Source organism: Saccopteryx leptura, chromosome 3, assembly GCF_036850995.1.
Source record: "Saccopteryx leptura isolate mSacLep1 chromosome 3, mSacLep1_pri_phased_curated, whole genome shotgun sequence".
In the NCBI taxonomy this organism is placed as follows: Eukaryota; Metazoa; Chordata; class Mammalia; order Chiroptera; family Emballonuridae; genus Saccopteryx; species Saccopteryx leptura.
In genome coordinates this window covers 59,741,155-59,766,788 of record NC_089505.1, presented here as the reverse complement: position 1 = coordinate 59,766,788, position 25,634 = coordinate 59,741,155, and the positions used below count along the sequence as shown (strand labels likewise).

At 53.4% G+C, this 25,634-nt stretch overlaps 1 protein-coding gene and 1 long non-coding RNA gene across 7 annotated transcripts in view; one reads left to right on the top strand and one right to left on the bottom strand.

Moving 5' to 3' along the window:
• The first annotated feature begins 3,739 nt into the window (after positions 1 to 3,739).
• The window catches only part of LOC136398933 (uncharacterized), a 107,436-nt gene continuing 85,541 nt past the window's right edge, over positions 3,740 to 25,634 (top strand). For all 4 annotated transcript variants that reach the window (XR_010750068.1, XR_010750067.1, XR_010750066.1 and 1 more), the window contains exon 1: positions 3,740 to 3,809. This is a non-coding gene — a long non-coding RNA (uncharacterized lncRNA). The remainder of the gene's footprint in view (positions 3,810 to 25,634) is intronic.
• LIPE (lipase E, hormone sensitive type) lies at positions 7,799 to 24,365 on the bottom strand. Of its 3 annotated transcripts, XM_066373579.1 has the most exons (11): positions 24,232 to 24,365; positions 23,744 to 23,927; positions 16,003 to 16,538; positions 13,373 to 13,463; positions 13,137 to 13,282; positions 12,801 to 12,986; positions 12,276 to 12,570; positions 11,324 to 11,551; positions 10,913 to 11,089; positions 8,496 to 8,926; positions 7,799 to 8,084 (listed from the first exon to the last, which is right to left on the bottom strand). In XM_066373579.1, the coding sequence occupies exons 2-11, from the start codon at positions 23,859 to 23,861 to the stop codon at positions 7,869 to 7,871; spliced, it is 2,424 nt and encodes an 807-aa protein (XP_066229676.1). In that variant the 5' UTR covers positions 23,862 to 23,927; positions 24,232 to 24,365; the 3' UTR covers positions 7,799 to 7,868. The 3 variants fall into 3 exon arrangements, with proteins under 3 accessions (XP_066229676.1, XP_066229677.1, XP_066229678.1); XM_066373580.1 differs by lacking the exon at positions 23,744 to 23,927 and having other exon boundaries at positions 24,232 to 24,364; XM_066373581.1 differs by lacking the exons at positions 23,744 to 23,927; positions 24,232 to 24,365 and adding an exon at positions 17,749 to 17,926.

Sequence of the window (25,634 nt, the reverse complement as noted above, 5' to 3'; positions counted from 1 at the left end):
GTTTCCAGGTTTCTCTGGTTCTTTGCCTCCCCATCTCTGAGTCTCTCTCCTCCCAAGTTTCACATCTTTTGCCCTTTTCCTGAAATCTTTGCCTCCTATCACAGCAACTCTTCCCGTCCTCAGGCCTGCTCCATGGATGCAGCTACAGGCTCCATCCCCTCGCTGTCCAGATCATGGGGTGCAGGTGACTCAGGGTCAGTCATCTCTGGGGGCTCCCAGTATGACAACTGGAGTTGGCCTCCAGTTTCCTCTCCCCACACTTACACAGCCTGGGGGCCACAATTAGATATAGCAACTCATCTACATGAGGAAATCGAGACTGGGAAAGCTGTGAGGTGGCCTGCTTAGGGGTGAGGAGGAAGGTGGAGGGCAGGAAGAGGAGAGGCCCGGGGGCTGAGGAGTGACCAGGCAGAGTCTCCAGGCATCTGGCCTCCTCCCCCTCAATTAGGGTTGCCAGATAAAATACAGAACACCCAGTTAAATTTGAATTCTAGATGAACAACAAGTACATTTTTAGTATTGTTGTCAATATTACATAGGACATATTTACACTAAAAAATAAAAAGTATTTGTTGTGAATTTTAAATTCAAATTTAACTGCACATCTTTTATTTTTATTTGCTAAACCTGGAACCCTACCTTCAAAGACAGAGGAATCCAAGTACCTGGTCTCCTCTTTTCCCAGAACCCAGGATTTGGTCTCCCAGCCCTCCTTCTTCAGGACCTGAGAGCTCAGGTCCCAATCCTGCTCCTCCCTTTCCCTAGAATCCATGGATAGGACACCCAGTCCCTATACCCTCAGAACCCAGGAATCCAGGCTCCCAGCCCCTTTCTCCCCAGAATCTAGGAGTCCAGGCCAGGTCTGGTACAGTTGCCCAACACGGGTTTCATAAGGCGGGTGGTGCCAATCCATAGCCCTGGTGGAACCAGTTGGGCTGAGCGGACAAGTGAGGTGGCCCCCGTTTCCAACCGAAGCGTGCTGCTTCCTCGAGGGCCAGCCCAGCGGGGCTGGGAGCTGGGAGCGGAACAGGGAGCTCTGGGTGGGTCACTGTGTCTTAAGTTTTGTTCTGCTGTGTCTCTGTGTGGTGTGTACCTCTCTCAGTGCTGTGTGTCTGTTGTGGAGATGTCTCGATGTGTGTTATTTTGCATGTTCCTGTTATGGGGTGTGACATGTGAAGGAATCTTTCCTATTTTTGTGTCTCTATTGGTTTCCTGTGATTCTACCCACTGTGTACCTGAGTTTAGGTATGGTCTCAGCTGTCAAGATTCTGTAATTCTGACTGGATGAAGGCAGAAATTGTTGAGTGATAGCCTTGTGTGATAAACTAAAAAACCTGAGTTTAATTCCTGATGGCCTCTTACTGGCTGTGAAACCTTGGACAAATAACTAAATTTCCCTGGACCTTAATTTTTCCATCTGCAAAATGAGTGGTTGGGAATAGAGCTGTCGAGAGGATTAAATGAGTTAATTCCTGTAAAGAGCCTAGACTTGTGCCTGGCATATGAAACATTTTGTGTTTATGGTGATGATGATCATCATCTATCTGTTCTAGTTGTTGGGGATATGATAGTAAATGAAACCAACTCTTTGCTCATGGTCCTGGTAGGGATTAGGAATGCCTATCAGTGGCTGGGCATATAACTGCATAACGGGGGTTATCTGTTTTGCATATGAAATCAGATATTGCTAGGTGTGTTGTCAATGCAGTGATCCTGTGATTGTGTGCCTGTTTGTATTTGTAGGTGATTGTGTGTGCTGTGTGTGTGATTCTCTGACTGTGTAGGTGTAAATGCAAGACCCACTCAAGCATGTGTTGTAAGGGCATATGTTTGGTGTGTTCTTGCATTTCTGACTCTGAGGTGCTGGAAATGTGTATCTAGGGCCTTGAGAATCCCTTTTCTCAGCTACTCCTTTACATGTCCTACAGGTAACCCTGGGAGGTTAACTCCTTCCAAAGTGAGCCTCAGTTTCTCCTTGGTGGGGATGTGGGCCCATTGGCTTTGGGAGAAACACCAGGGTGAAAAGGAAGGCAGGAGGAGATGGGTGAGACCAGGGAGAGGCTGAGAAACAAAACATGATGGGAACATGAGAGATGGCAGGATGTCAGAGGAACAACTGCACAGAACGACTTGGATGTTTGTTCATCTACTCCATCAGCACTGGCTGAGCCCCTGCAATGAGCCAGGACCTCTGGCGGACATTGGTTCAGGTCGGGGGGAAAGAGAGAGACCCAGAGAATGAAGACCCACAGCAAAGTTGTTCCTGCCCCAGGGTGGTTCATCTGTCTCCATGAAGGGCTCGGCAACAGTTCTGAGTGATGGAGATTCAGCAGTGGAGAGGGACAGAGAGGGCTGTGCCCCTCCCTGGTCCTCCCTGAGGTCTGATCTGTCCAGATCAAAGAGGCTGTGGGGGAAAGGCTCCTCCCAGGCCCAGGGAACTTCCATGAATCATTTTCTTATCATCTCCTAATAGGATAATGACACATCTGCTCCCTTCTAATCATTATTTTTGACCCCAGCCAGGGCAAACACCCACAGCAAGAAGGGCTGGACAGCATGGCATGTGGGAGTCAGGGAAAGAAATACCCGAGAATCCCCATCCTTGGTTTTCCTACCCTGTGACCCAGGAGTTCTGCCATCACCACCCACTCTAGGGTCTTGGCTCTCAGCCCTTATCTTTTTCCCTTTTGTCTACCTTTTCTTCTCTCTTTGGACCTGTCTTTATCACTTTATCACCAAAAATGTTTTGTGTCTCTCCTGTTTCTTTACATCTCGATTTTACTCTCCCTGGGTATCAATTTTCTTGCTTGTAAAATGGGGATTATAATAATAATCCAATCTCTTACAGCTGTTATGAGAAAGACATGAAATAATTATGTAAAATGCTTAGCACAGTAAACTCTATATAGTACAAGAGAGCTCTATTATTATTTTTAATATTTTAATCTCTTCGTTGGTATCTATGCTTTTCTTTGTCTCCATGTGAGTTTCAAGTCTCCTCCCAGTCTGGGTTCCTTTTACAGACAGCACCCTGCCCTTGGCTTCCCTTTTAGGGATGAGAAAAGGGCATATTGAGGCCAGAGCTTCTCTTAAGTTTCTTTCTTGTCATCTCTAGCCAAGCCCCACCTAAGAACCCAGAACTCTTGCCTAAGGACAAGGCCTGGCTCCAATTCCATAAACAGTCACATAAAATACTAAACTTCAAATTTATCATCCCTGAGTAGGCCAGTGATTCTTGGAATCAAGGAGTTCCCGTCCCTGGACCCCCAAGCTTTTGGGTACCCAGTTATCTCCTCCCAGTAGCCTAAGTGCTCAGCCTTCTCTCCTTGACCCAAAACTCTAGGCCCTCAGTTACACCTCCTACGGGTCCTCAGTCCCAGCCTCTTTCCTCAGAACCAAGGAGTCAAGACTCTCTTCCCATTCTTCCTTAGGACCCAGGGTCAGGCCAGCGAACAGCCCAGGTACGTGCAGTTAGAAACCCCAATGACTACCCTTCTACAGTGGAACACGGTCTCAAGTACCTCCCGGGTTCTGTTTTTCAAGAGGTGGGTCTGACACAGGAGCCCGCCTCCAGAGTCTGTGATAAGTCACTCACGATGTCAGTCACTATCTCTCAACCAATAGACACTGCGCCTCTTACTAGCCTGGGCCACTCAGGGAGCGTTCTCTAGTAGGCGGGGCCCATGGCCTAAGCTCTCGAAAACGCCCGTTTCCGCGTGTCACATCAGTCTGCCAATACGCGGGCACCTGGGGGTTGGGAATTCCGGTGGAGCCCGCTGGTGAGGAAACAGGCTTTCTGCGTCCCGCCGGTAAGCCCTTTCCAGCTCGCCCCGGGGTGAGATTCTGGACGTAGTTTGAATGGGAAAAGATGGGCTTGGTGGAACTTTAGGCAGCTGGGGAAGCTTAGCCGGGCGACCGCCTATTTTGCTTTGTGGAAGAAACTGAATCCGGAAAGCACAGTCTTATTCATCCGTCCGTTCCTGTCCTCCCTCCATAAACGTGATTCTTGTCTACACCTACCTGTCCTGCCCACCCGTCCGTTCAGTCCTTCCTATTTTCATTAATTCCCTCACTCACTGATTTCCTCATATAACCCCTCAGACTCACTCGTTCACACCTTCACCCACCCATTATTTAAACACTTCCTGAGGCTTCCGATGTTCCGGGCCTCGTGCTGGATGATGATGGGGACCAGGATGAGTCAGGCCTGGGTCAGATGGGAGGCCTGACTCAGACCTACACAATGATGGGCAGGGATGTGCAAAGGTAGGGGACCCCAGAAGAGTCTTTTTGCATTTGGTGGATCAGGAAAGGGTTTCCAGAAGAGGGGCCATTGGAGCTGAATCTTGGAGGAGCACGAGGTGCCAAGCAAGGGTGGAGGAGAGCTTGTGGGAAAGGCATTTCAGCATTAGCAAAGAGAGTGAGGTGTGCAGGAATATTAGTGTCTGTAGGTGCCCAGACAGAAGGCCAGTCAGGCTGGAAGAGGATGAAGAGGAGGGCAGAGGCCAGGTAGAGGAGCTTGGACTTTGTTTTGGGGGGCCAGGTACAGGTATTAGGAAGCCATGGAAGGGTTTAGAGCACAGGAGGACGGTCAGAGCTGGAGCCAGAGGGGAGTAATAAGACTGGAAGGCAGTAACCCAGGAGTGGATAGAGCCTGGATTAGGGTGGAGGCCAAAGGGATACGGCAGAGGCAGAAAGAACCGAATATAGGGCTTGATGGGCAATGGGATGGGGGAGTGTCTGGGACAAAATCCAGCCCGACGGCCTAGGAAGCTGGGGGGGATGATTAAGCCATCCTTAAGAGAGATACAAGGAAGAAGAGCAAGTTGGTGGTGATGACTGTTTGAGCAGAGATGAACAAGGGGTCCTATGAGCTGGAGAAGGGGAACTGAGACTCAGGCCTGTGGGACTGGACTTTTAGGGAGGGTTCAGTGCTATATGGCTTTCTCTCCCATTAGAGGACCTGATTCAGAAGTCACTTGTTGGGTGAATGAACACCTCTGAGATGACTGTTCTCTCCCCATCCCTTCAGAATCCACTTTCTTGTGCTGCTGCATCTTTTGTCTCTCCCTCTCTTCCTTCCCTGGCATTAAATCACGTTCTGTCACCCCTAAACCCCCCCCCCCCCAGCTCCCTTGATTTAGCTCTCACTTTTTATTTTTTTATTTATTTTTCTTTTATTTCTGAAGCTGGAAACGGGGAGAGACAGTCAGACAGACTCCCGCATGCGCCCGACCGGGATCCACCTGGCACGCCCACCAGGGGCGATGCTCTGCCCACCAGGGGGCGATGCTCTGCCCCTCTGGGGTGTCGCTCTGCCTCGTCCAAAGCCACTCTAGCGCGTGGGGCAGAGGCCAAGGAGCCATCCCCAGCGCCCGGGCCATCTTTGCTCCAATGGAGCCTTGGCTGTGGGAGGGGAAGAGAGAGACAGAGAGGAAGGAGCGGGGGTGGGGGGGTGGGGGGGTGGAGAAACAAATGGGCGCTTCTCCTATGTGCCCTGGCCGGGAATCGAACCCAGGTCCCCCGCACACCAGGCTGACGCTCTACCGCTGAGCCAACCAGCCAGGGCCATCTCTCATTCTTTTTATAGCTAAACCCTGTATCCACCAGCTCAATCACTTACTTTTTCCTCCCTCCTCAACCCTCCATGTCTGGCTGCCCACCTCTCATGGTCCTGCAGCTGCTCCATATAAGGTCATCAAGGACCTACCTGCTCATTGCTGAGGCCTGAGGATAACATTTGGGTTCTCATCTGACACAGACCACTCCCTCCTGCGGAACATTCCTTTACTCTATATCAGGGGTCCCCAAACTACGGCCCGCGGGCCACATGTGGCCCCCCGAGGCCATTTATCCGGCCCCCACCGCACTTCTGGAAGGGGCACCTCTTTCATTGGTGGTCAGTGAGAGGAGCCTAGTTCCCATGGAAATACTGGTCAGTTTGTTGATTTAAATTTACTTGTTCTTTATTTTAAATATTGTATTTGTTCCCATTTTGTTTTTTTACTTTAAAATAAGACATGTGCAGTGTGCATTTTTTTTTTTTTATAGTCCAGCCCTCCAACGGTCTGAGGGACAGTGAACTGGCCCCCTGTGTAAAAAGTTTGGGGACCCCTGCTCTATATCCTCTTCTTTTCCTGATCAGCTTCTTCCCTCTCCGGCTGTTCCTTAGAACCCTCCAGGGCTCATCTTTCACTACCTGCCCTTTATTGGGGGCCGTGGTCCTCAGGGCTCTCTGCATCTGTCCTAGCTCTCTGCTCATCCCACCTGCCCCCTCTTCCTAGAAAGGTTCTAGTCCCTCAGCTCCAGTCAGAAGTGAGCACTCAGGCTACTCTGCTGTCTCCTGGATGCCCCCCTGGATTGTCTCACTAAGACCTTGTGATCTTTCCATGTGCAAAACGGCCCTCAGCATCCCCAAATCCCCTTATACACACCTGAGTCTCCTCTCAGTAAAGAAAGAGCCTCACTGTCCACCTACTCCCCTGGCCAGATCTGAGTGTCATTGTAGTCCCCTTACTCTCCTGTCACCTCTGCTCTGCCATTAAATCCTATTCGTCCAACCTAAGTTTCTGGGATCTGCTCCACCCCTACTCCCACTCCCTCCCTCAGTCCCCTCTGACCCTGCTCACACAGTGTCTTCCTGGCTCCATTCTCGACCTTTTCAGCCTATCCCTCTCTATTCCAGCAGGCTTGTCAGTGCTGTGAGCTGATCCCATCCTTCTCCTGCTCAAAGCCCTTCTGTGGCTCACTGTCCAGTTATAGTCCAAATTGCACTCCAGGTCCTTCAGGATTTGCTCCTGTTGACCATACCAGGTTCCTCAGGCCACTCCTCAATTTCCACCTGACCTTCTGGCCAGGCAGAGGCATTAATCACTGTCCACTGGCTCTAATAATTGCGTGTTTTCCTGCTTCCTGAATTTTTGCTCATCCTTTAATGTCAGGCTTAGATCACCTCCTTTTTGAAGAACTTCCTGACTACTACAGGTGGAGCAATCCCCCATCTTCCCTGAGTCCCTTGAGGGCAGGCCCACGATCGAAACCATCTCTGCTCCAAACCCAGGACCTACCAAAGGGTGAAACCACAGAGTCTTGGTTGAGGGACTGAGTGACACAGCTGGTCAGAGCTGGGGCCTCCATAATTTTGGATGAAGTTTGTTTTTGATGCCCTGTTAGCTTTACTCCAGTTCTCTAGGGGGTTTGGGTTTCCTTCTCCTGGGGGGTGCTGGTATTAGGTTAATAAAGGGAGAAGCTGAGAACCGAGAGTCCTGTGGCCCTCTACTTGGATCAAGTCTGGGGGGAGGTGTGTCTGTGTTATGGGGAGTCCAGTCCATCTGCACCCAAGAATCCAGGCCCACCGGCCCCTCCTTCAGGACCCTGAAGTTGGGCCCCTAGCCTTCAACTCTCGAGTCCCAGGTTTCTCATTTTCAGCAGCTAGTTGGATGCTGCCCTTGATGGCTGACTCCCACACCCCATTTGCAAGAGGCCAGACTAATTAAATACTTTTATTTACAAACCAGCCTGCAGGTAGGGCCAGGTCATCCAGCTCCTGCGACGCAGCAGCAGTAGAAGGCAGTGGCGGAGTGCAGGTCCAGCTGTCCTTGAGGCTGGTTTGCCTATACACCTTCCCCAAGTCTAGGGTCTCACCTCCTGGCCCCCCTTTATTGTTCCCTGATGTAAGGCACAGTCTGCCCCCTTCTGCTGCCTGAGGTAGGGGCCAAAGGACCAGGGGCCCCTTGCAGAGGTCCCCAAGCTGTTCCCCTCCTCCTACAGCATATTCAGTATTCACTAGGAGACTGCCGATGAGAACAAAAAGCCTTTAGTGTTGCCTTTCCCTACCCCTTAGCCCCAGCCTCCATGTACCCGGAGGCTCAGACGGGCGAAGTGGGGCCCGGGGGAGTGAGGACCAGGCGAATGCGCTCCACGCACAGCGCGGCTGCCTCGCGTGTCTCGCGGCACAGCGCAGCTAGGCTCAAGAAGCCGTGTGGCAGGTCCTCCACCACGCGCAGCGTCACGGGCTTGCCCAGGTTACGCAGCCGCCTCGCGAACATGACGGAGTCGTCCAGCATGGGGTCCAGTGCGCATGCCTGTGGGACAGTGCGTGTGAGGCACGGGAATCGGGTGTAAGAACCAAGGGTAGCAGGGAAACAGGTGGCCAAAGGGGCAGACAGGAGGGTGGCATGGGGGAGTTGCAGAATGAATTTAATTGGGCTCCCTGGCCTTGCCTGTCTTCTTCCTTCCCCCAGGACCCTCTGTCTCTTCCTTTTCACTGACTCTCCAAGCCCTGGGGCTGTCCCATGGCCCCTTGGCGCTCAACAAGATTGCAGAAGAAAACAGCAGCTCTGACTTTTTCCATCTCCCATTGCCAGGCTTTCCTTCCTGGTGGCATATTTCTCCCTTGGGGCCAGGCTACTGACCTTTCCCCTCCTGGGAGTTCTCTTCCCTACGTGCACCTGCATCCCATCCACCCTTCCTCAGTGGTCCTATCTGACACCCACCACAATGTGCACAGTTGGCAGGCTCTGCAGCATGCTGTCAGGTGCCAGCAGTGGTGACATGAAGGGGTTCTTGGCGATGGGAGACGAGTAGAGGGGCATCCGCGTGGGGCCTTGGCTGGAGCGCCTTGGGTGGAAGCCCTCAGGGAAGGTGACACCAATGCTCAGGCCTTTGTCCTGGGTGCCCAGCTCATCTCTGGCCTCATCTCTGGCCTCTACCTCTTCTGGTGCATCCTCAGACCGGAGAAAGAAGTTGACATCTGAGGGCGTGGAGGGGCCAAGTGTCTCTGCTGACAGTGACAGCTCAGGGGTGCCTGATGTCTCGGAGCTGCCCCTGAGGCTCAGGTCATGCCGTGTCAGGTTCTTGAGGGGGTCCGTGCCCAGCTCCTCAGGCTGGGCCAGCGCCGCTTCAGACACGCTCCGCCGCATTGGCTCTGTGAGAGGAGCAGGGTTAGGGGCTGGCTGGGGCTGCAGGCCCACCTGGCTATGTTGGTTGGGTATATAGGTGACTGGCAGAGAAGGTCATGAGAAAGGCAGAAGCCTCTGGAGGAGCTGCATCCTAGGGCTGTGGAGACCTGGAGTGTTTCCCCAGACACCCTCCTTAGGGAGGGTTGGGAGGTCCAGGTGCCTAGGCTGCAACTTGGGGCAGGTGGAAGGAGTTACATGGTCCTGGAGGTGGAGCTTTGTTCTAGTGAAGGGTGAGGGAGAGAGAGAGATAGAGTGTGTGTGTGTGTGTGTGTGTGTGTGTGTGTGGGTGAGTGACTGGGAAGGTCAAGAGCAAGTCACTTTGCCTCTGGGAGTCTCATTTCCTCATCTGTACAAAGGGGATAAAAATAGTCCTTACCTCATAGGAGGTGCTGAGGATTCAGTAGGATAAGATATTGGATTAAGTCCTGCTGTTTTATTACCAGGCCTGGCACCCTGTTCCAACACCTCTGGGCCCGGCATGAGGCCAAGCCATCATTTTATGGCTATTTGACACAGAGGGTATGAATGGATCAGAGTGGAGTAGGGAGCAGGCACACATGGTTTGAAAGGAGGCTAAAAAGAATCTTGGGGACATATTAGATTCCCAGGGATCCCATAGATCTACTTCCAAAATGTCCTTTGTGTTCTTCAGATCTATCCTTTCCCTTTGAGTGACCGGGCAAGCAAGTACCCAAATGAGGCTACAGATGCATGCCCACCTTGGCTCCTGCTCCATTAATTTTATCAGATCCATACTATTTACCTATATATATATATTTGTTTTTTTTAAATCACTTGTCTTTATAAACCCATGAAGGCAAAATATAAGATATGAGAATAGTTGCTAAGTGCCTTGTGACCCAGGGGTCACAACAGAACTGTTGACTAGGATCAGAGGGTACAGCCAGTCAGGGGTGCCAGCATCCTCTTAAGAGTATCTACTGTGTGCCAGGTATTATGCTGAGTGCTTGGCATGAATGGGTGCCTGCAGTCCTTATGAAAACCTTGTGAGGCAGGTACTCTTATTGTACCCATTTCACAGAGGAGTAAAGCAGGCTCACAGATACAATTCCTGGCCCATGTCACCCAGCATATAGCTGGTACAATAGGAGTCTAGACTGGTGAGTGTGCTGGGGCTCTAGGGGCTGTACCTGTCACCTTTATTCTATAAGGAAATCCCAGTGCTCAATAGTCCATGTGCCTAAAATTCAAGTCCCTTTTGTTTTTGTGTGTGTATTTGCATCTATTGGAATATGCTAAATTAAAAACTTAATTTGAAATAAAACAACTAATTGGGAGTAATTTTCTGGATAGTTTTCTGAATATTAATATGCCTTTGAACATGCAATTCCTGTTACTAAATACTGTTGATTTGTGAGAGACAGAAAATAAGTTGAGTTGGTTGTGCTTTTTAATCCTTAGAATGTTAAAGAAAGTTGGGAAAAAATAGCTCCCTGGATGGAAGTGGTTTTCAGCTATCTGATGGTTCTATCACCCAGCCAAGGCCGGGACTCTCCTCCACTTCCTGAGGTCCAGCCAGCTTGCCACCTCCCTGCCCATCCTCCTAGATTAGGTCCTGCAGCAGTGTATCACCCCCATGTGCCTCTGTTAAAGGACTGGAAAGAATCTAGGAGGGCTGGACTCCCATCTGAGGGCCCACCTGGGTGCCTCATTTATCAGGGTGTCTTTCTGGGAAAGGCTGTTTGAAAAGTTAAATCTATAGTTACTGGGACTGAGATGACCAGGAGGCCTTGAAATTCCAGGATATGGACTGTTGTGGAGAATCAAGGCTTGTGGTAGGGACCAGGATAGATATGGAGCAGAACCAGAAGGTGATTTCTGCTTCCCTGAGCACCCCAGGGCACCAGCCCCTTTCCTCCTGCAGGACTTGTGGTGTGCCAGGCTGTCCCTCCTGGGCATCCTGGATGGGTATGTGGGGAGGGTTCACTCACCTGCCTTGGGCATTAAGTTCTGGTGAGACTTGCGCCCACTCAGCTCCAGGAAGGAGTTGAGCCACGAGGAGGCTCCCAGGCGGAGGTCCCGTAAGAGCAGGGCTGTGTCCCGCCGAACCAGCCCCATCATGCCCAGTGCCTTCTGGTCTGAGTCACAGTGGTCCTCTGTTTCCCCACCTGCGGAGTATATGCAGGGTACTGGGTCGGTCTCTTTCTGGGCCCAGTCTCAACACCCAGAACTTCAGGTATCTGTGTCCCCAGGGACCCAAGAATAGCTAGCTGATCTCTTCAGTAGGAATCTTAAGTCCCTCTTCAGACTCAGGAGACTGGGCTTCAGCCCCTATCCTTGTAAGCTCCAGGCACCCCCCCCCCCCCAAGCCCAGGTCCCAGCTCTGAGGGAGTGGGCCTTACCAGCATAGGCACTGACACACTTGGAAAGCACGCTGAGGGGCAGCAGGGGGTCCATGAGGCTCAGAAGGCGAGAGGGAGAGGCTGCGGGCTGCAGCATCGTGGCTGGGTAGGCTGCCATGATACCGTCTGGCACCCGTACCCCATAGGCTGCTGCCCTAAGGGAGACGGTGAAGCAGAGGTTCCCGCCTGCGCTGTCTCCTGCAAGGCATATCCGCTCGCCCGTTGAGCCTGGTTTGGAAGGGGAGCTTGATCACTCCTGGCAGGGAGGCACTCAAACTTCAGGCTAGGAGCACTGGGCTCTCTGAGGTGGGGTGTGAGGACCCCAACCCCAAGGACTAGCCAACTGCAAATTTAGAGACTGGTAAACTGAGGCAGGGATTTGGACTCCTTTGGAGGACGGCGACCAGAGAATCAGGTGGACTTAAGACATGGAGAGGCTGGGAGATCAGAAAGCTCTGGGGAAATTTGGGAGGCTGGAAGCAAGTGTTCAGGCTGACAAGGGGCAGTAGGCTCTGTGGCTCGGGGCACAGTCCAACCCTGCTCTGTGCCTCCCAAGTGTAAGTGGAAGGTCAGTAGAGCTGGAAAAATGGCTGGAGACATCAGGGGAAACAGGAGGAGGAAAGAAAAGGTCAGAGGAGACTATCACAGAGGAGGGGGATATGGAGCATCAGGGCTAGAGTGGGAGAGCAGGAGGCAGAAGAGGAAGTGCTTGATGGAAGGTTGGGTGAGTCCTGGGGCAACGGAGGGAGTGCTGACGCAGAGATGGAGTGGGTGGGAGATGGAGTGGGGGCAGCCAGGTGGCAGAGGCCTAGGTGGTAGGGGATGGAAGGGGGGCCAGGGGGTAAAGACTGAGGCTTGAGAAACAAGATGGCTCACTCCCCTGCAGTGCAAACTGGGGCCTGAAGCAGGCCGGGGCAGGAATGGAGCAGGTGGCAATGAGGGTTGGGCTCACCGAGGAGGGTGCAGTGCTTGATGGCCCAGCAGTAGGCATAGAAGCATTCCTCCAATGCGCGGGGGAAGGGGGCCTCGGGGGCCAGGGAGTAGTCGATGGAGAGGATGGGGACTCCCAGCTCCTGGGCCCAGGTCTTGAGGTAGGGTTCATGGGACTTGGAGGTCTGGGCCACAAAGCCACCACCATGGATGTGCACGACCAGGGACCGAGAGCGGGGTGCCTGCTGGGGGCGTGGCCGAAGCTCCAGGCTCCGAGGACCCTCAGACTTCACCAGGCTGCTGAGCTCCTCGCTGTCCTAGGGGGGAAGGAGAAGGAGAGGGTGAATCTGGGGCCTCCGGCTTGGGCCTTGCCCCATCAAGGGGATGTGCTCAGAGAGATTGGAGGGGGGCAGGTGTGAGCAATGAGAGTCAGGATGACGTGGAGGGAGGAAAGGAGGGCATCTGAGTGCGGGTGGGTGCTGGGGAGGGGGCTGCCCATGCCCCTCGCTCTGTACCTGTTCCTGGCTGAGGCAGGTAGGGGGCCTACCTGTCCTTCACGCAGGTCATAGGAGATGAGCCTGACGAGGACTGGCCCAGGGCCCGTGTGGGCCGAGGGAGGTGAGATGGTGACCATTAGTTTGGGGTCAGCAGTGAGTGGCATTTCAAAGGCTTCTGGTGGCAGGCTGAGCAGGCGGCTTACCCTCACAGTGGCTGATGCCATGTTTGCTAGAGACTGGTGGGAAGGGACAGAATAGGTTTTCCTTTAGGTGCCATCCTCAGGCCTGGAGCCCTGTGCCGGCCCGATGTGGCCTGGGATGGGTCTCTGAACCTCAGTGTCCCCATCTTGTAATAGGTTAGGGCCCTCATCAGGCCCCATGCTTACCGACAGCACCTCGATCTCGGTGATATTCCAGAAGGCTTTCCAGAAGTGCACATCCAGGTTCTGAGCGATACGCTCAAACTCGGCCCCACGCAGCTCTGGGTCGATGGCAAAGCGGCCGCTGGTGAAGAGGGAGCTGGCGGTCACACCTGAGGGTTGGGAGGGTGTCAGGGAGCCTGGGTGGGTCAGGCTGTGGGTGCAGGGATGGTGAAGGCAGGGCTCGGCTGGCCAGGACTCACCCAGGCCGGTTTCATTGCGTTTGTAGTGTTCTCCAAAGGACACGAGCCCTATGGCGATGGTCTGCAGGACTGGCCTGATGGCAGGTGCGAACTGTGGAGAGATGCCACCGTGTCACCCACTGCCCAGGAGAGGGGCTGGCAGCAGGCAGGTGTGAGGGGCAGACAGCATCATGCAGCAAACATTTATTGATGTTTGCTGCTGTGTGCCAGGCACTGCTCTAGGTCCATGCCATATAATGTCAAGTAATTATTAATGCTTTGAAAAGACAGTAGGTGGGGAAAAAAAAAAAGAAAAAAAGTAGGTAGAGGGGCAGAGGATGAGGACTAGGGGTCAGGCTACTTAGATGGTCTCCAGGAGGGGACTTGAGGAGGGAACCAAGTGAAGTGAGGGAAGGCTGTTCCTTGCAGTGGGCCTGGCAAGTGCAAAGGCCCTGAGGCGGGCCTTGCTTGGCGTGGAAAAGGAAACCTGCAGTCAGTGTGGCTGGAGCAGGGCGAGCAGGGCTGGGGGAGCCAAGGGTGAGGTCAGAGAAACAAAGTGGGCTCACATAGGGCCTGAGGAATTTAGATTTGTTCCAGATGTGGGGTGGAGTCACTGGAGGATTGCAACCTGGATGTAAGACAATGCAGGGATTTCCTGAAAGTCAGTGAGGACAGAGATGAGGTGAGGACAGCAGTGGGAACCTGTTTTGGGTCAACAGGAAGACAGATGGGAGATGGTCAGAGATCGGAGGCAGTAAGGCAGCCAAAGGGGAGATGGCATCTGAGAGAGGAGCCAGGAAGCTCAGGAAAGACAGACATGGGGAGACAAGATCAGAGAAAAAAGCCACAGGTGGGCATGGAGCCATCTGGGTTCTTCTGTTCATCTGGCAAGTACTGGCCAGGGTCCGCCTGCGCACTAGGTGCTGACTGGGCTGGAGCAGGGGCTGAGCAAAACCCAGATAAGGGAGATGTCTGCTCTCCTGGGACTGACATTTTACAGGGGGAAGCTGTCCTGTAACATAGCACAACTGGGCCCTCCTCCTGGCTGGGGGCCCAGCAGGCCAGAGAGCATAGGGGTGCCTGGCTATTGTGGCTGGAAGCTGGCTTAGCTGGCCTGAGGCTCTCTCTCCTGTGACTTGAAGGTCACAGCCAGGACACAGGGAGGAGCTGGCTGGTCCAGCTAGGCTGATCAATATTTCTGGGTTCAGCTTAAGTGAGGGGAAGTTCCTGGGAACACCCAGGGTGGCACTGAGACAGTCTGCCCCGTAGGGAAATGGTGGGGTGGGATGGAGGCTGAGAGACTGCCAAGCTTAGCTGTTACCGAGGTGGGGGAGGCTTTGAGGGTCTGAAGAGGGCTCTAGGGTGACACAGCTCGAGGTACTTCTGGTGGGGTTTCCTGATATGGCTGGGAACTAGGGGGTCTGGCATGGACCCCAGAAAGGGACAATTGGGCCTCTGCTCTGAGCCTGGTATCCCAAGGGTCCCCCAGTTCTCTGAGTCTCCAAACTGTTTTTTCTATGAATCTGAAGGCCTTTGGGCTGCTGAGATGAGCTGTATCTCCCTGAGGGTGGTTTGGGGTGACAGAGTGCAGGAGAAGGCCTATAGCAGTCAGGAATTAGGGTCCTAGTTTAGGGAGGAAAGAGATTGAGACCAGGATTTCCTCACTGTCACCAACTCCGATCTACTCCTCCCCCTAGCCTGAAAATCCTGATTCTATAGCTCCTTAGGTAAGTCAGAAAGCCAAGGCAGTCCTCCATAGTAGAGCAGCTGTGAAGGCCCCCTTTCCCAGAACCTCTGTAAAATGAGTCTCGTACCCTCCATCCTCCCTCCCAGGCCTCCAGTGAGAATGACTAAACAGTGTGTGCTTTTACAAATAGGCCTTTGAGAACAATATTGACTTATCCTCCTGGGGGGTCTTGAAAGATTTCAAGGGCCAGACAGGTAACATAAAAGAGTGAATGGGGCCCTGGCCGGTTGGCTCAGCGGTAGAGCATCGGCCTGGCGTGTGGGGGACCCGGGTTTGGTTCCTGGCCAGGGCACATAGGAGAAGCGCCCATTTGCTTCTCCACCCCCCCCCCCCCTCCTTCCTCTCTGTTTCTCTCTTCCCCTCCCGCAGCCAAGGCTCCATTGGAGCAAAGATGGCCCGGGCGCTGGGGATGGCTCCTTGGCCGCTGCCCCAGGCGCTAGAGTGGCTCTGGTCGCGGCAGAGCGACGCCCCGGAGGGGCAGAGCATCACCCCCTGGTGGGCAGAGCGTCGCCCCTGGTGGGCATGCCGGGTGGATCCCGGTCGGGCGCATGTGGGAGTCTGTCTGACTGTCTCTCCGTTTCCAGCTTCAGAAAAATATAAAAAAAAAAAAAAGGAAAAAAAGAGTGAATGGATCTCCTGAGTGTAGGACCATAGAAAACAGTGGGGGAGCTGGTGCAAAAAGCTATGCATATTAAAGATTTCTTGCTACAGGGTGAATCCAGCCTGGGGCCACATGTCTGAGGTCCCTGTGTAGCTCTGTCTGAGCCCCAGACAGCTTCCCTTTTCTGTATCTGCAGTTTCGTGAATCTGTGATCCTCATAGTTATTTTACTACACTACTGGGCCAGGTTAGGGGCCACCAGGTGCCTTCACTGTGGGACCAGGGCAGGACAAAGGGGGCTCACCTGAAAGCCCAGGCAGCGGCCATAGAAACAGCCCTTGTGCAGAGTGACATACTCGCGCAGGAAGTCAGTGGTGAGCTCCTCATCGCCCTCAAAGAAGAGCCCCCCAGGCCTGTTGGTGGCCAGCAGGCGCTGGGCGTAGTAGGCCAGAGCTCGGAGCTGGGTGAGGGCAGCCAGGTAGGCTTCAAGTTCTGCTAGGTTGTGGCTGGTGCGAAAGAAGATGCTGCGGCGGTTGGAAGCCACATAGCGCGATTTGTGCAGCAGGTGCGCCAAGCAGCAGCGGGCTGTGTGCACCAGGCTGCGGTACCCGTTGGCTGGTGTCTCTGCATCCAGGTCAAAGAGGTGTGCCACACTCAACAGGCGGCCCAGGGCTGGTTCTAGCCCTAGTGCCTGCTCCCGTATACCCGCAAAGACTCCTGATAGCCGCCGTGTTGTCTCCCCAGGGCCCTGGCTCGAGAAGAAGGCGATGTTGTCCTCTGCCAGGGTCACCAGAGACTGTGTCATTGTGCGTAAGTCCATGCTGTGCATGAGCCGCGAGGCTGTGGGCAGGTGAGAGGCTCATTAAGCAGGGCTGGATCACCCCTTGCTCTGCTGGGGCCTGGGGCTCCAGAAGTCCAAGCTCTGTTCCTTTCCTCCTCAGGCATCAGAACCTAGCCTACTCGTTTAGACCCAAAGGTGGAGTCTAAGGTCTCATTTCCTTCCTTCCTTAGGACCCATGAGTCCAGGTGTCCAGATCCTTCCTTCCTTTTCGGGAGCCAGGAGTTCGAACCCTCAGTCCCCAGGCATCCCTGCTCTGTCCCATTGGTTTCCTCGCTCCAGAATCTCTTATACCCAGGAGCCTTCCTACCCCCTTTTCTACCTTTCATGGACCCAGGAGTTCAGGCATCTGTCTCCATTTACTGTCCTGGGCCTAGGACTCCTTCTAGGTTCTGGGAAGTCTGGACTCCAGCTGGCCCCCTCTCAGGACCCAGGATCAGGTCCCCTTCCTATCTCCTTCTCAAGATCCTGGTTGCAGCCCAATTCTCTTCCTGAACCCAGGAATTTATCATTTTAGCCTTTCTCAAAACTGAAGAGTCACTCTTGCTGCTTCCTGGCCCCTCAAGCCTGGCGGTGGAACCCCCTCCAAACTCCAGCTTCCTCCCTGTTCCTCTGTATGGTCCCAAAATTCCATCTCACTCCTTTCCCAGCTGGGTCCCCTCGCCTTTGGGCCTGTCTGCTCAGCTTAGATTGCACGGGCCAGCTCTGCACCCCAGCCTGGAACAGCAGTACTCAGAATCATTGCTGACACTGACTTTCAGCTCACTCTGTGCCAGACCCTGTGTTAAGAGTTTTCTGTGCATTTGTTCATTTGTCCTTGATAACTCTCTGAGACCCAGACTACCTCGGTTCATGTTTCAGCTATTAGTGGTAGCATCCCATTATATAGGAGAGGAAACTGAGGCTTAGAGGTATTTAGTAAGGAGCTGAAGGTTGCCTTAAAAGTAGCAGAGCAAAATTCAAACCCAGGTCCCTAGCCATGTCTCTAGCGCTGGACCTCAGAAACGACTAGGCCTGCCTCCCCACATCCTTTTGGTGGGGATGTCCTCTGCTGCAGAGACCCTTCCCTCCTCCAGTGCCTTGCCTGGCTCTTGGGTTGATGGCCCCTGCTCCCCCAGAAGGTGTCTCCCCTCCCTTCTAGGCACTGGGTCTGGCATTGGTCATTCCTGTCTCTCAGGGCCATTCTTGTTTCTCAGCTGGCCGTGCACTCACCCCTCCAGGCCTCTTCAGAGCTTCCCCTAGTCTTGGACTGCTGGACTGTGGGACTGTGGCCTGTGCCAGTAGCAGCCTGGGGCGATAAACCCGGGGAGGGGCCCAGCCTGCCCAGGGTGTGGCCACCGATCCACTTCCCACCCACAAGGGACAGTAAGAACCACTTGCTGTAAACAGAGCATGGAGACCAATTCCCTGCCCCCTTGCCTGCTCTGAGCCCTAGTTCGTTCTGCCTTAGAATCCTGGAATACCCAGTCCCTCCTCCCTCAGACCCACTCTCAGGCCCTCAGGGCCCCAGCCTCCTCCTCCCTCAGACCCAGGAGTCCAGGCCCCTAGCCACCTTGGGACCCAGGATTCTTAGTCCAGGTCCTGAACAAACTGTCCCCTCTCACCCAGCCAGGCTGTCCTCCCTCTTTCCAAAGGCCCCGTGACAACCCCCCCCCCCCCCCGCCCCAGGCTGGCCCTGGCACAGTCAGCCCCAGCTGTTAGGGAAAGAGAGAGGGGAGGCAGCTCTGCCTGTTCCTCCTGTTAGGACAAAAGCAGGTTAAGGGCAGTGTCAAGCTCAGCTAGGAGCCTGAGCCACAGGTCCTACTGTGTGGTGTTCCACACTGTGCACCCTGTACCTGCCACTGATCCTTCACAGCCCATCCTGCTGTTGACTGTTCCTCACACATGGGAGGGCAGGCTGAGAGACACTTCACCTGTTATTCCACGTGCTTCTTGCCTAGCCAGATCTTTCTTGCCCTTCAATCCTCAGCTTGTCACCTCCTTAAAGAAGCATTCCCTGTTTATCCCTATGGAGGTATGCCCCCAGCACTATTTTCTGCCATCAGACTTAAGTTATTCTTCCTAGGATTTTATACATTTGCAATTATACATTTGTTTACATGTTTATTATTTGTCTTCTGCCCAGCCTGAAGAGTCATAGTGGAGGGGAGAAGGGGATGGATAGGAGCTTGGGAGAGGGCCACCCTCTTTCCCAGGGCAGGCAGAAAGATGGACAGAGGCCTTTGGAGGCAGCTCTAAGCTTAGTGGCTGCGACAATGGAACAGTGACCTAAGCCAGGTGATTCTGGATGAGCTTGGTTTCCTCATCTGGAAACCGCACTTGCCACCCTTCTTGCTGCCTGGGCAGTCTTTTCTAGAGCCATGTGGTGGTTCTCACGTGGCTTACTGAGGTATGTATTGGGTCATTTTTCTCTGTGGTGTGCATTGCTGTCTAATACACTATACAATCGATTGTGTGTTTGCTCTTTGTCTACCTCACTGGCTTATAGGCTCCCTGAAGGCAAAGACTTTGTTTTATTGCTGTACCCCTTGCACAGTGCCTGGTGCATGACCAGCGTGTAGTATTTATTGCCTAATAGACTGTGGTTTTCCACTTTTTCAAAAGCCACTGTTACTTACTTCCCATCTATTCTATGTGGTGGGGCTTGTTATTGAAGGTGAGGACAGAGGAAACCTGGACAGAACAAGTGACTTGCACAAAGCAGTGGGGGAGAGGTTGGATCTGAGGCCCTCAGAGCTCCAGGGCCCTGTCCTTTGCCCTGGTCCAGGCAGCTCCCTGGGGGTTAAGCCGGGTGGAACTGGCTGGAGGGGATGTTGAGATTGCCAGAAATTCGCCAAGAATTCCAGGCAGAGGGCACTGGGGCAGGGGCAGGCCATCAGGGCCATGGGCAAGGACTGGGGCAGAGGTAGGGCTGAGGGGTTCTGCTGTCTGGGCACCAGCCCTTTGGACTATAGAGCCACAGGGCAGCTGAATCAGGCCTGGATTTTGGCCCCTAGGAACTGATTAGAGCAATGGGGAAGGAAGTGGGGGGATGGAGGAAGAGGCCTGGGAGGGTAAGGTACCTGCCTGGGTACAGGTGCCAATATTAAAGAAGAGGAAGGGGGAGAAAAAGAGACAGAAACATCAATCTGTTTCTGTATGTGCCCTGACCGCGGATCGAACTGGCAAACTCTGCGTATCAGAATGATGCTCTAACCACTGAACTATCTGGTCAGGGCTGGCACTGATCTGTTTATGTGATTTTTTTAAAAAATTTATTTATTTACAGGGACAGAGAGAGAGTCAGAGAGAGGGATAGATAGGGACAGACAGACAGGAATGGAGAGAGATGAGAAGCATCAATCATCAGTTTCTTGTTGCGACACCTTAGTTGTTCATTGATTGCTTTCTCATATGTGCCTTGACCGTGGGCCTTCAGCAGACCGAGTGACCCCTTGCTCAGGGACCTTAGGTCCGAGCTGCTGAGCTTTTTTTGCTCAACCCAGATGAGCTCGTGCTCAAGCTGGTGACATCGGTGTCTCGAACCTGGGTCTTCCGCATCCCAGTCTGACGCTCTATCCACTGCGCCACCGCCTGGTCAGGCTCTTTATGTGATTTAATGTGAAGTAACTTACTTCATCCTCCCCAAGATGCGTGAGATAAGGATAATTATCACCCCTTTTGGCAGATGAGAAAACAGATCCAGAGAAGTGACTTGCTGCTCAGGGCCACAAAACCAGTGAGGATGGTGTATCTGAGTGTGGCTTTTTCTCTGTCATGTCTCAGCTGTGTGCATTCTGGGTGGTCAGGTGTGTCTCTGAGGTTCACATGCATGTATGTACGTACATAGGTTCAGGTCATGTCCATTGTTTGTCCTGGCCTGTGTTTGTGGGTGGGGTTGTTGACATTTTTTTTCTCAATCTGTGCATTTTTGTTCTTGGTATGTCTGAAGGCACGTTTTTATGCATGTGCCATGGTCTGTGTGTGTTTCTCAGCCTTTGAGTGCATCTGTCTCTGTTAGCTCGGCCTGGGAGATTTTGTGGGTATGCGGTTATGTGAGTATGGATGTATATATTGATATTTGTGCATATCCTGGAGTGCGCGCGAGTGTGTATGGCATAAGCATCTCTCCCCATCTACTCAAGCCAGAACCCAGGGTGTCATCTTGGCCATCTCTTATCCCCATTCAATCCATCATGAAGTCCTGCCCACTCAGCCCCCTAGAAACTTCTGGAACTTGGTCCTTCTCCCCAACCCTGCTGCTCCCATATCTGGATGATTTAACAATTCTATGTGTTTCTGATTTTGCCCTTCTCAGTCTTTGCTCCACATAGCAGCCAGAATATCTTTCTAAAACATAAATCTGGTCATACACTTCCAAACCTTCAACAGCCCCACTCTTGTTCTCAGAGTAAAGCCCCACATCTTGGACATGGCCTCCTAAAGAAGCTATCATCTGGGCCTCCTGCCTGTCCAGCCTCCTTTCTTCCTACCCCTCCCTCACTGAGCTCTCTTGGTGCTGTAATGTGCTGTTTCCTTGGGCCTCAAGGTCTCTGCCCATGCTGTCACCTCTCTCTCCCTGCTCCCCTTTGCCTGGCAGTCAGCATTTGCTCACCCTTGGGTACAATGTCATTTCCTTGGAAGCCTCTCTCTTCCATTTTCTCCAGAATTTCTCTCTTGTATTTATCAGTTTATAATTATATCTGGTTTATGGGATTATTTGATTAATATCTGTGTCTACAGCTCAATGTGAGTCTGTTCTCACCACTGTGAACCCAGACCTGGCACAATTGTTTAGTGAATGTCTGCTGAACGAATTTGTGTGACTGAAGGCTGCTGGGTCCATAATCAAGGTTGGGGCACACCAGTTTTTTGTTTGTTTGTTTGTTTTAAGAGAAAGAGAAAGGGAGAAGTAGGAGGCACCAACTTGTAGCAGTTGCTTCCTGTATATGTCTTGACCAGGCAAGCCCAGGGTTTCAAAGCGGCGACCTCAGTGTTCCAGGTCGATACTTTATCCACTGCGCCACCACAGGTCAGTCACAGCAGTCCTGAGCTCACATACTCCCTGCCCTCAGGAGGCTGGGGGCAGCTGTCTCTCTGCCCTCACTGGCCAGGTAAGGAAGCCCAGGTGAACTTGCTCCCTCAGAGCCTCAATGTCTTCATCTGGGAAATAAGATAATCATAATCACACAGCATCATCAGGTTACTGACAAGATCAAATTGATAACTAGGTGTACACTGGCCAGCCTGGATGCCCTTGGGGGTAGGGGTCGGTCTCATTCGCCCAACTGAGACCTGGCACCAGGGCAGGGCCTTAGTGCACATGATAAGCACATCTCAGAGCTTGGGGGAATGAGAGTTTGTGAATAGGGGAGCCCGTGGATATATGAGGGCTGGCTCAGCCCTGTGCAGGAAGCCCTGCCCAAGAGGTGTCTGACTCCTCATGACAATCCTAAGTGTAGCATAGTTATTATTGTCTCAGTGTTACAGTTCATGCATTCCTTTACTTATTAATTCAATAAATATTTAAGTGCCTATGTGCCTGGCATAACAGGCTCTGGGCCTGCAGAGTAAACAAGGCAGATACAGCTCCACTCTTTTTTTTTTTTTTCTGAAGTTGGAAACGGGAGGCAGTCAGACAGACTCCCGCATGCGCCCGACTGGGATCCACCCGGCACGCCCACCAGGGGGCGATGCTCTGCCCATCTTGGGGCGTTGCTCTGCCGCAATCAGAGCCATTCTAGCGCCTGAGGCAGAGGCCACAGAGCCATCCCCAGCGCCCGGGCAAACTTTGCTCCAATGGAGCCTTGGCTGCGGGAGGGGAAGAGAGAGACAGAGAGGAAGGAGAGGGGGAGGGGTGGAGAAGCAGATGGGCGCTTCTCCTGTGTGCCCTGGCTGGGAATCGAACCCGGGACTCCTGCATGCCAGGCCGATGCTCTGCCACTGAGCCAACCGGCCAGGGCCAGCTCCACTCTTAGGGAGCTTGCTGTCTAATAGCAGGTAACCTCTACTCCTGAGGGCTTGCTATGTGCCAGCACCAAACACACTGCATTCATTCAAACCTCACAACAGCCCTACAAATCAAGTACTCTTGTTATTATGTCCATTTTATAGCTCCAAATATTGAAGCAGGGAAGGGGGGAGCCTGTTGCCCACTGTACCACAGGCCATAGCCTAAGGAACCACTTCTCCAGTTCCTATATACTTAACTATGGTCTGTACTGTTTCTGGGCACCCTGTCCTGCTTGTGATGCTGTGTGATAGTGAATGCCCTCAGACACCATTCTGAGCCTGTCCGAGTCTGCATGTGCATCTGGAGCCAATTCCAGTTCTATCCTTGACTGGGGTGTACAATGCAGCCTATAGAGGGCTATAGCGGGAGAAAAATGAGTTTGAGGTCTCTGGGGCCCAGGAGCTATGTCAGTTTCTTTTAAGCACAGGAACTTCCCACAGGTCCTCATTTGGATTAATAAATACTCAAAACTGAGTGAGGATTTAAAGCCAGCCCCTACTTGAGGCTTGCAGCATCTCCTTTGGACTGTCAGTCTTTTTTCCAGCCTGCTGAGAACAGTAAATAATGTGACACCTTAGGAACCCAAGTGGAAGCTCTTCCTTATCATGAGTTAGGGTGTGGTGGTCGGAAGCCAACCCAGGAACCCCTAGTCCTAGAAGTAATGGGTGTCAGGAAGTTAGGCCCCACTGGAGCGGGCTGAAGCAGGTGGACAGATGTAATGGATGGATTTATTGAATGAGGGATGTGAACACAAGTCTGTTTTGAGCTGTACTGGTACCCTGGCATTCTCCACTCTGGGGCACTCCTGCCTTTCTCTGACTCACCTTTAAACTTCCTCTTTGGGTAACTGCTTATAAACCTCTTTCCTACTATCCTCTCAAGAGTGCCTGAGACCTGAAAATTGGAGCTTGGACCATTTCCCAGGTGGAAAACACTGAGGGCAGGAGTTGCCTACGGTCAAACAGCGAGTACGGAGCCAGGGCGGGAACCCTGGTCTCTGGAATCGACCCAAGACAGTAGTGGGGGCATCCGGTAATCTCTATGCTGGGGACACACTCCATTCTCATATCATCCCAGCATCCCCCCGCAGGGCACCAATGAGCCAGTCCACTGACTCCCCTACTTCTCGAGCCGGTGGGTCAGTCCACTCAGTCCCCAGTTCCCCGGAGGATGTCTAAGGTTCCTTCCGGGCTGCTGCCGGCCCCGCTCGCTCACCTTTGGCCTTGACTTTTCGCCACCGCCGGCGGCTACGGCTCTTGGATCCCTCTTTGTTCGTCTTCGAGTCCGGGGCCCCAGGAGCCCCGGCGGGCCCCGCTCCCCCGGCGATATCCATCAATTCTCCTCAGTTCCCGGTGCTGGGACCAGTTCCAGCCGCCATGCCCCGTCAGTAGGACCAATCCTGTTTAAGCACCACCGCCGGGCCCCCATAACACCCAATCCTGGGCTTGTTCCACTCTGGGTCCCGCCCCCCTGAGAAATCCGGGCCTCACTCCACCGCCAGGCCCCGCCCCCAGCTACCGAGGCCTAGGGACTGGCCCCGCCTCCTCATACGTACTAAAGGACTTGCGACCAACAGAAATGCATCCCTGGAGGTGGCGAAAAGTCCTTCGGGCAGGACTAGTGGGGAGTCTCATGGTGGTCACACTAGCATGGAAGCCGCGATCTTATCACATGTTGATTCTCAGCCTTGTCTTCTCACTCACCTTCTCACGTAGGAATCCCAAATAACAGGACCCGATCAGCCCATTGGAGGGGAGAGCAGCGGGGAGCTGCTGAATCTCCGCCCGGGGCAGAGGGGCGGGCCAGAGCCTCCGGCAATTCAAAGTGGGGCGGGGCCCATTACTGGAGGCGTGGCTCTGCGTGCGAACAGTTGGAGGAGGAAGCTCCACCTTCTCCCCGCCCTCTGCCATCTAGATCTCTTACTGCTGTTTCTCGGGTTTCTTTTCTCTGCCTTCTTTCCCCGCAGAATAGGGGGTTGTGGGTGGGGGGCATACAAGAAGAATACTCAGCGCCTGCGTACTAGCCCCAAGACACCGGGCAGCGGGTGGGGAGGAGACACCGTGGAGGAAGCGACGCGCGCCTGGGAAAAGGCGGGAAACCAACGAGGCTTGAAGCCCCTGCATTCACACAGCCAACTGCCTCTCAGTCGCTTGAAGAGCGGAGGCCTGGTCGCCACGGAGGTTTGGGGAGGGCGTCCTACAATACTGATCCTGGGGGCCTAGAGAAACAACTTCATTCTCAGCGCCTACGACCAGCCCCGGCACTGAGACACACCGATTACCTTCTTCTGGCAGGAGGGGACCTCTGGCTGGGACCACCACTGCTGCCCCTTGTACTAAGCCAATCACAGCACCCTCAGCTTCTGGAGTGGGCCTGCATATTTTTTCCCTTCTGGCTACTTCAACAAGTAACCCCTCATTCCAGGGAGAAAACTTGATTCTTGCTTCTGCCTGGTGGGCTTTGGAGAAGGGTGATGGGAGCTGGAGCCTGCACCCCCTGGCACTGCCTGCTTCAGAGGAGGGGAGGGAGGGCTGGTGGCTATCACCCACCCCTCCTGTTACCCACAGCTCTCTCTTCCTCTAGCTCTGACCTTGCCTGGGACATTAGTGGATCCCACGTCTCCCTCTTCCAGAACACAGCCCATAAGGTCTTCAGGCCGGGCTGAACTGGGACTCCTCTGAGGGGATGGACAGCCTGGAGAAGGGGAGCAAGTGTCCTGCTGCGGAGGGCCCTACCTGGAGAGCTCAAGGATTGGTAAGGCACCAGTTTTGGCCTAGTCGGGATGGAAACTCCGTGAGGGTAAGGGCTACATTCAGCCTTGTGTCTCTGGGGCATACTGCAGTTTCTGCCCCAGAGCTGTGCTCAGTGGTTTTGGGGAAAGATGAATACTGGCAGGGGAGTGGCTTCCTGGGTGTTCTGGCTCCTCGCTGAGAGCCTTTCCCACTTTGATTTACCCCAAATCCTTCGAAGGGAGGCAGCCTGGTGCCTGGGAAGAAGTCAGACCTTGGCTTTGGATCCTGGACTGGCCACTCCCAACTACCCCTTTGTGTCAGATCCTTTACATCTCAAGGCCTTGGCTTCCCCATCTATCAAATAGGGCTGTTGA

What these genes read in the sequence shown, in the direction of transcription:
- LIPE (XM_066373579.1), bottom strand. Translation starts at nt 23,861, where the DNA reads ATGGATATCGCCGGGGGAGCGGGGCCCGCCGGGGCTCCTGGGGCCCCG. An exon ending in GTGTGTCAGTGCCTATGCTG is followed by an intron (nt 11,090 to 11,323) that starts GTAAGGCCCACT and finishes TATACTCCGCAG; the next exon opens with GTGGGGAAACAGAGGACCAC. An exon ending in TGCCAACTGTGCACATTGTG is followed by an intron (nt 8,085 to 8,495) that starts GTGGGTGTCAGA and finishes ACTGTCCCACAG; the next exon opens with GCATGCGCACTGGACCCCAT.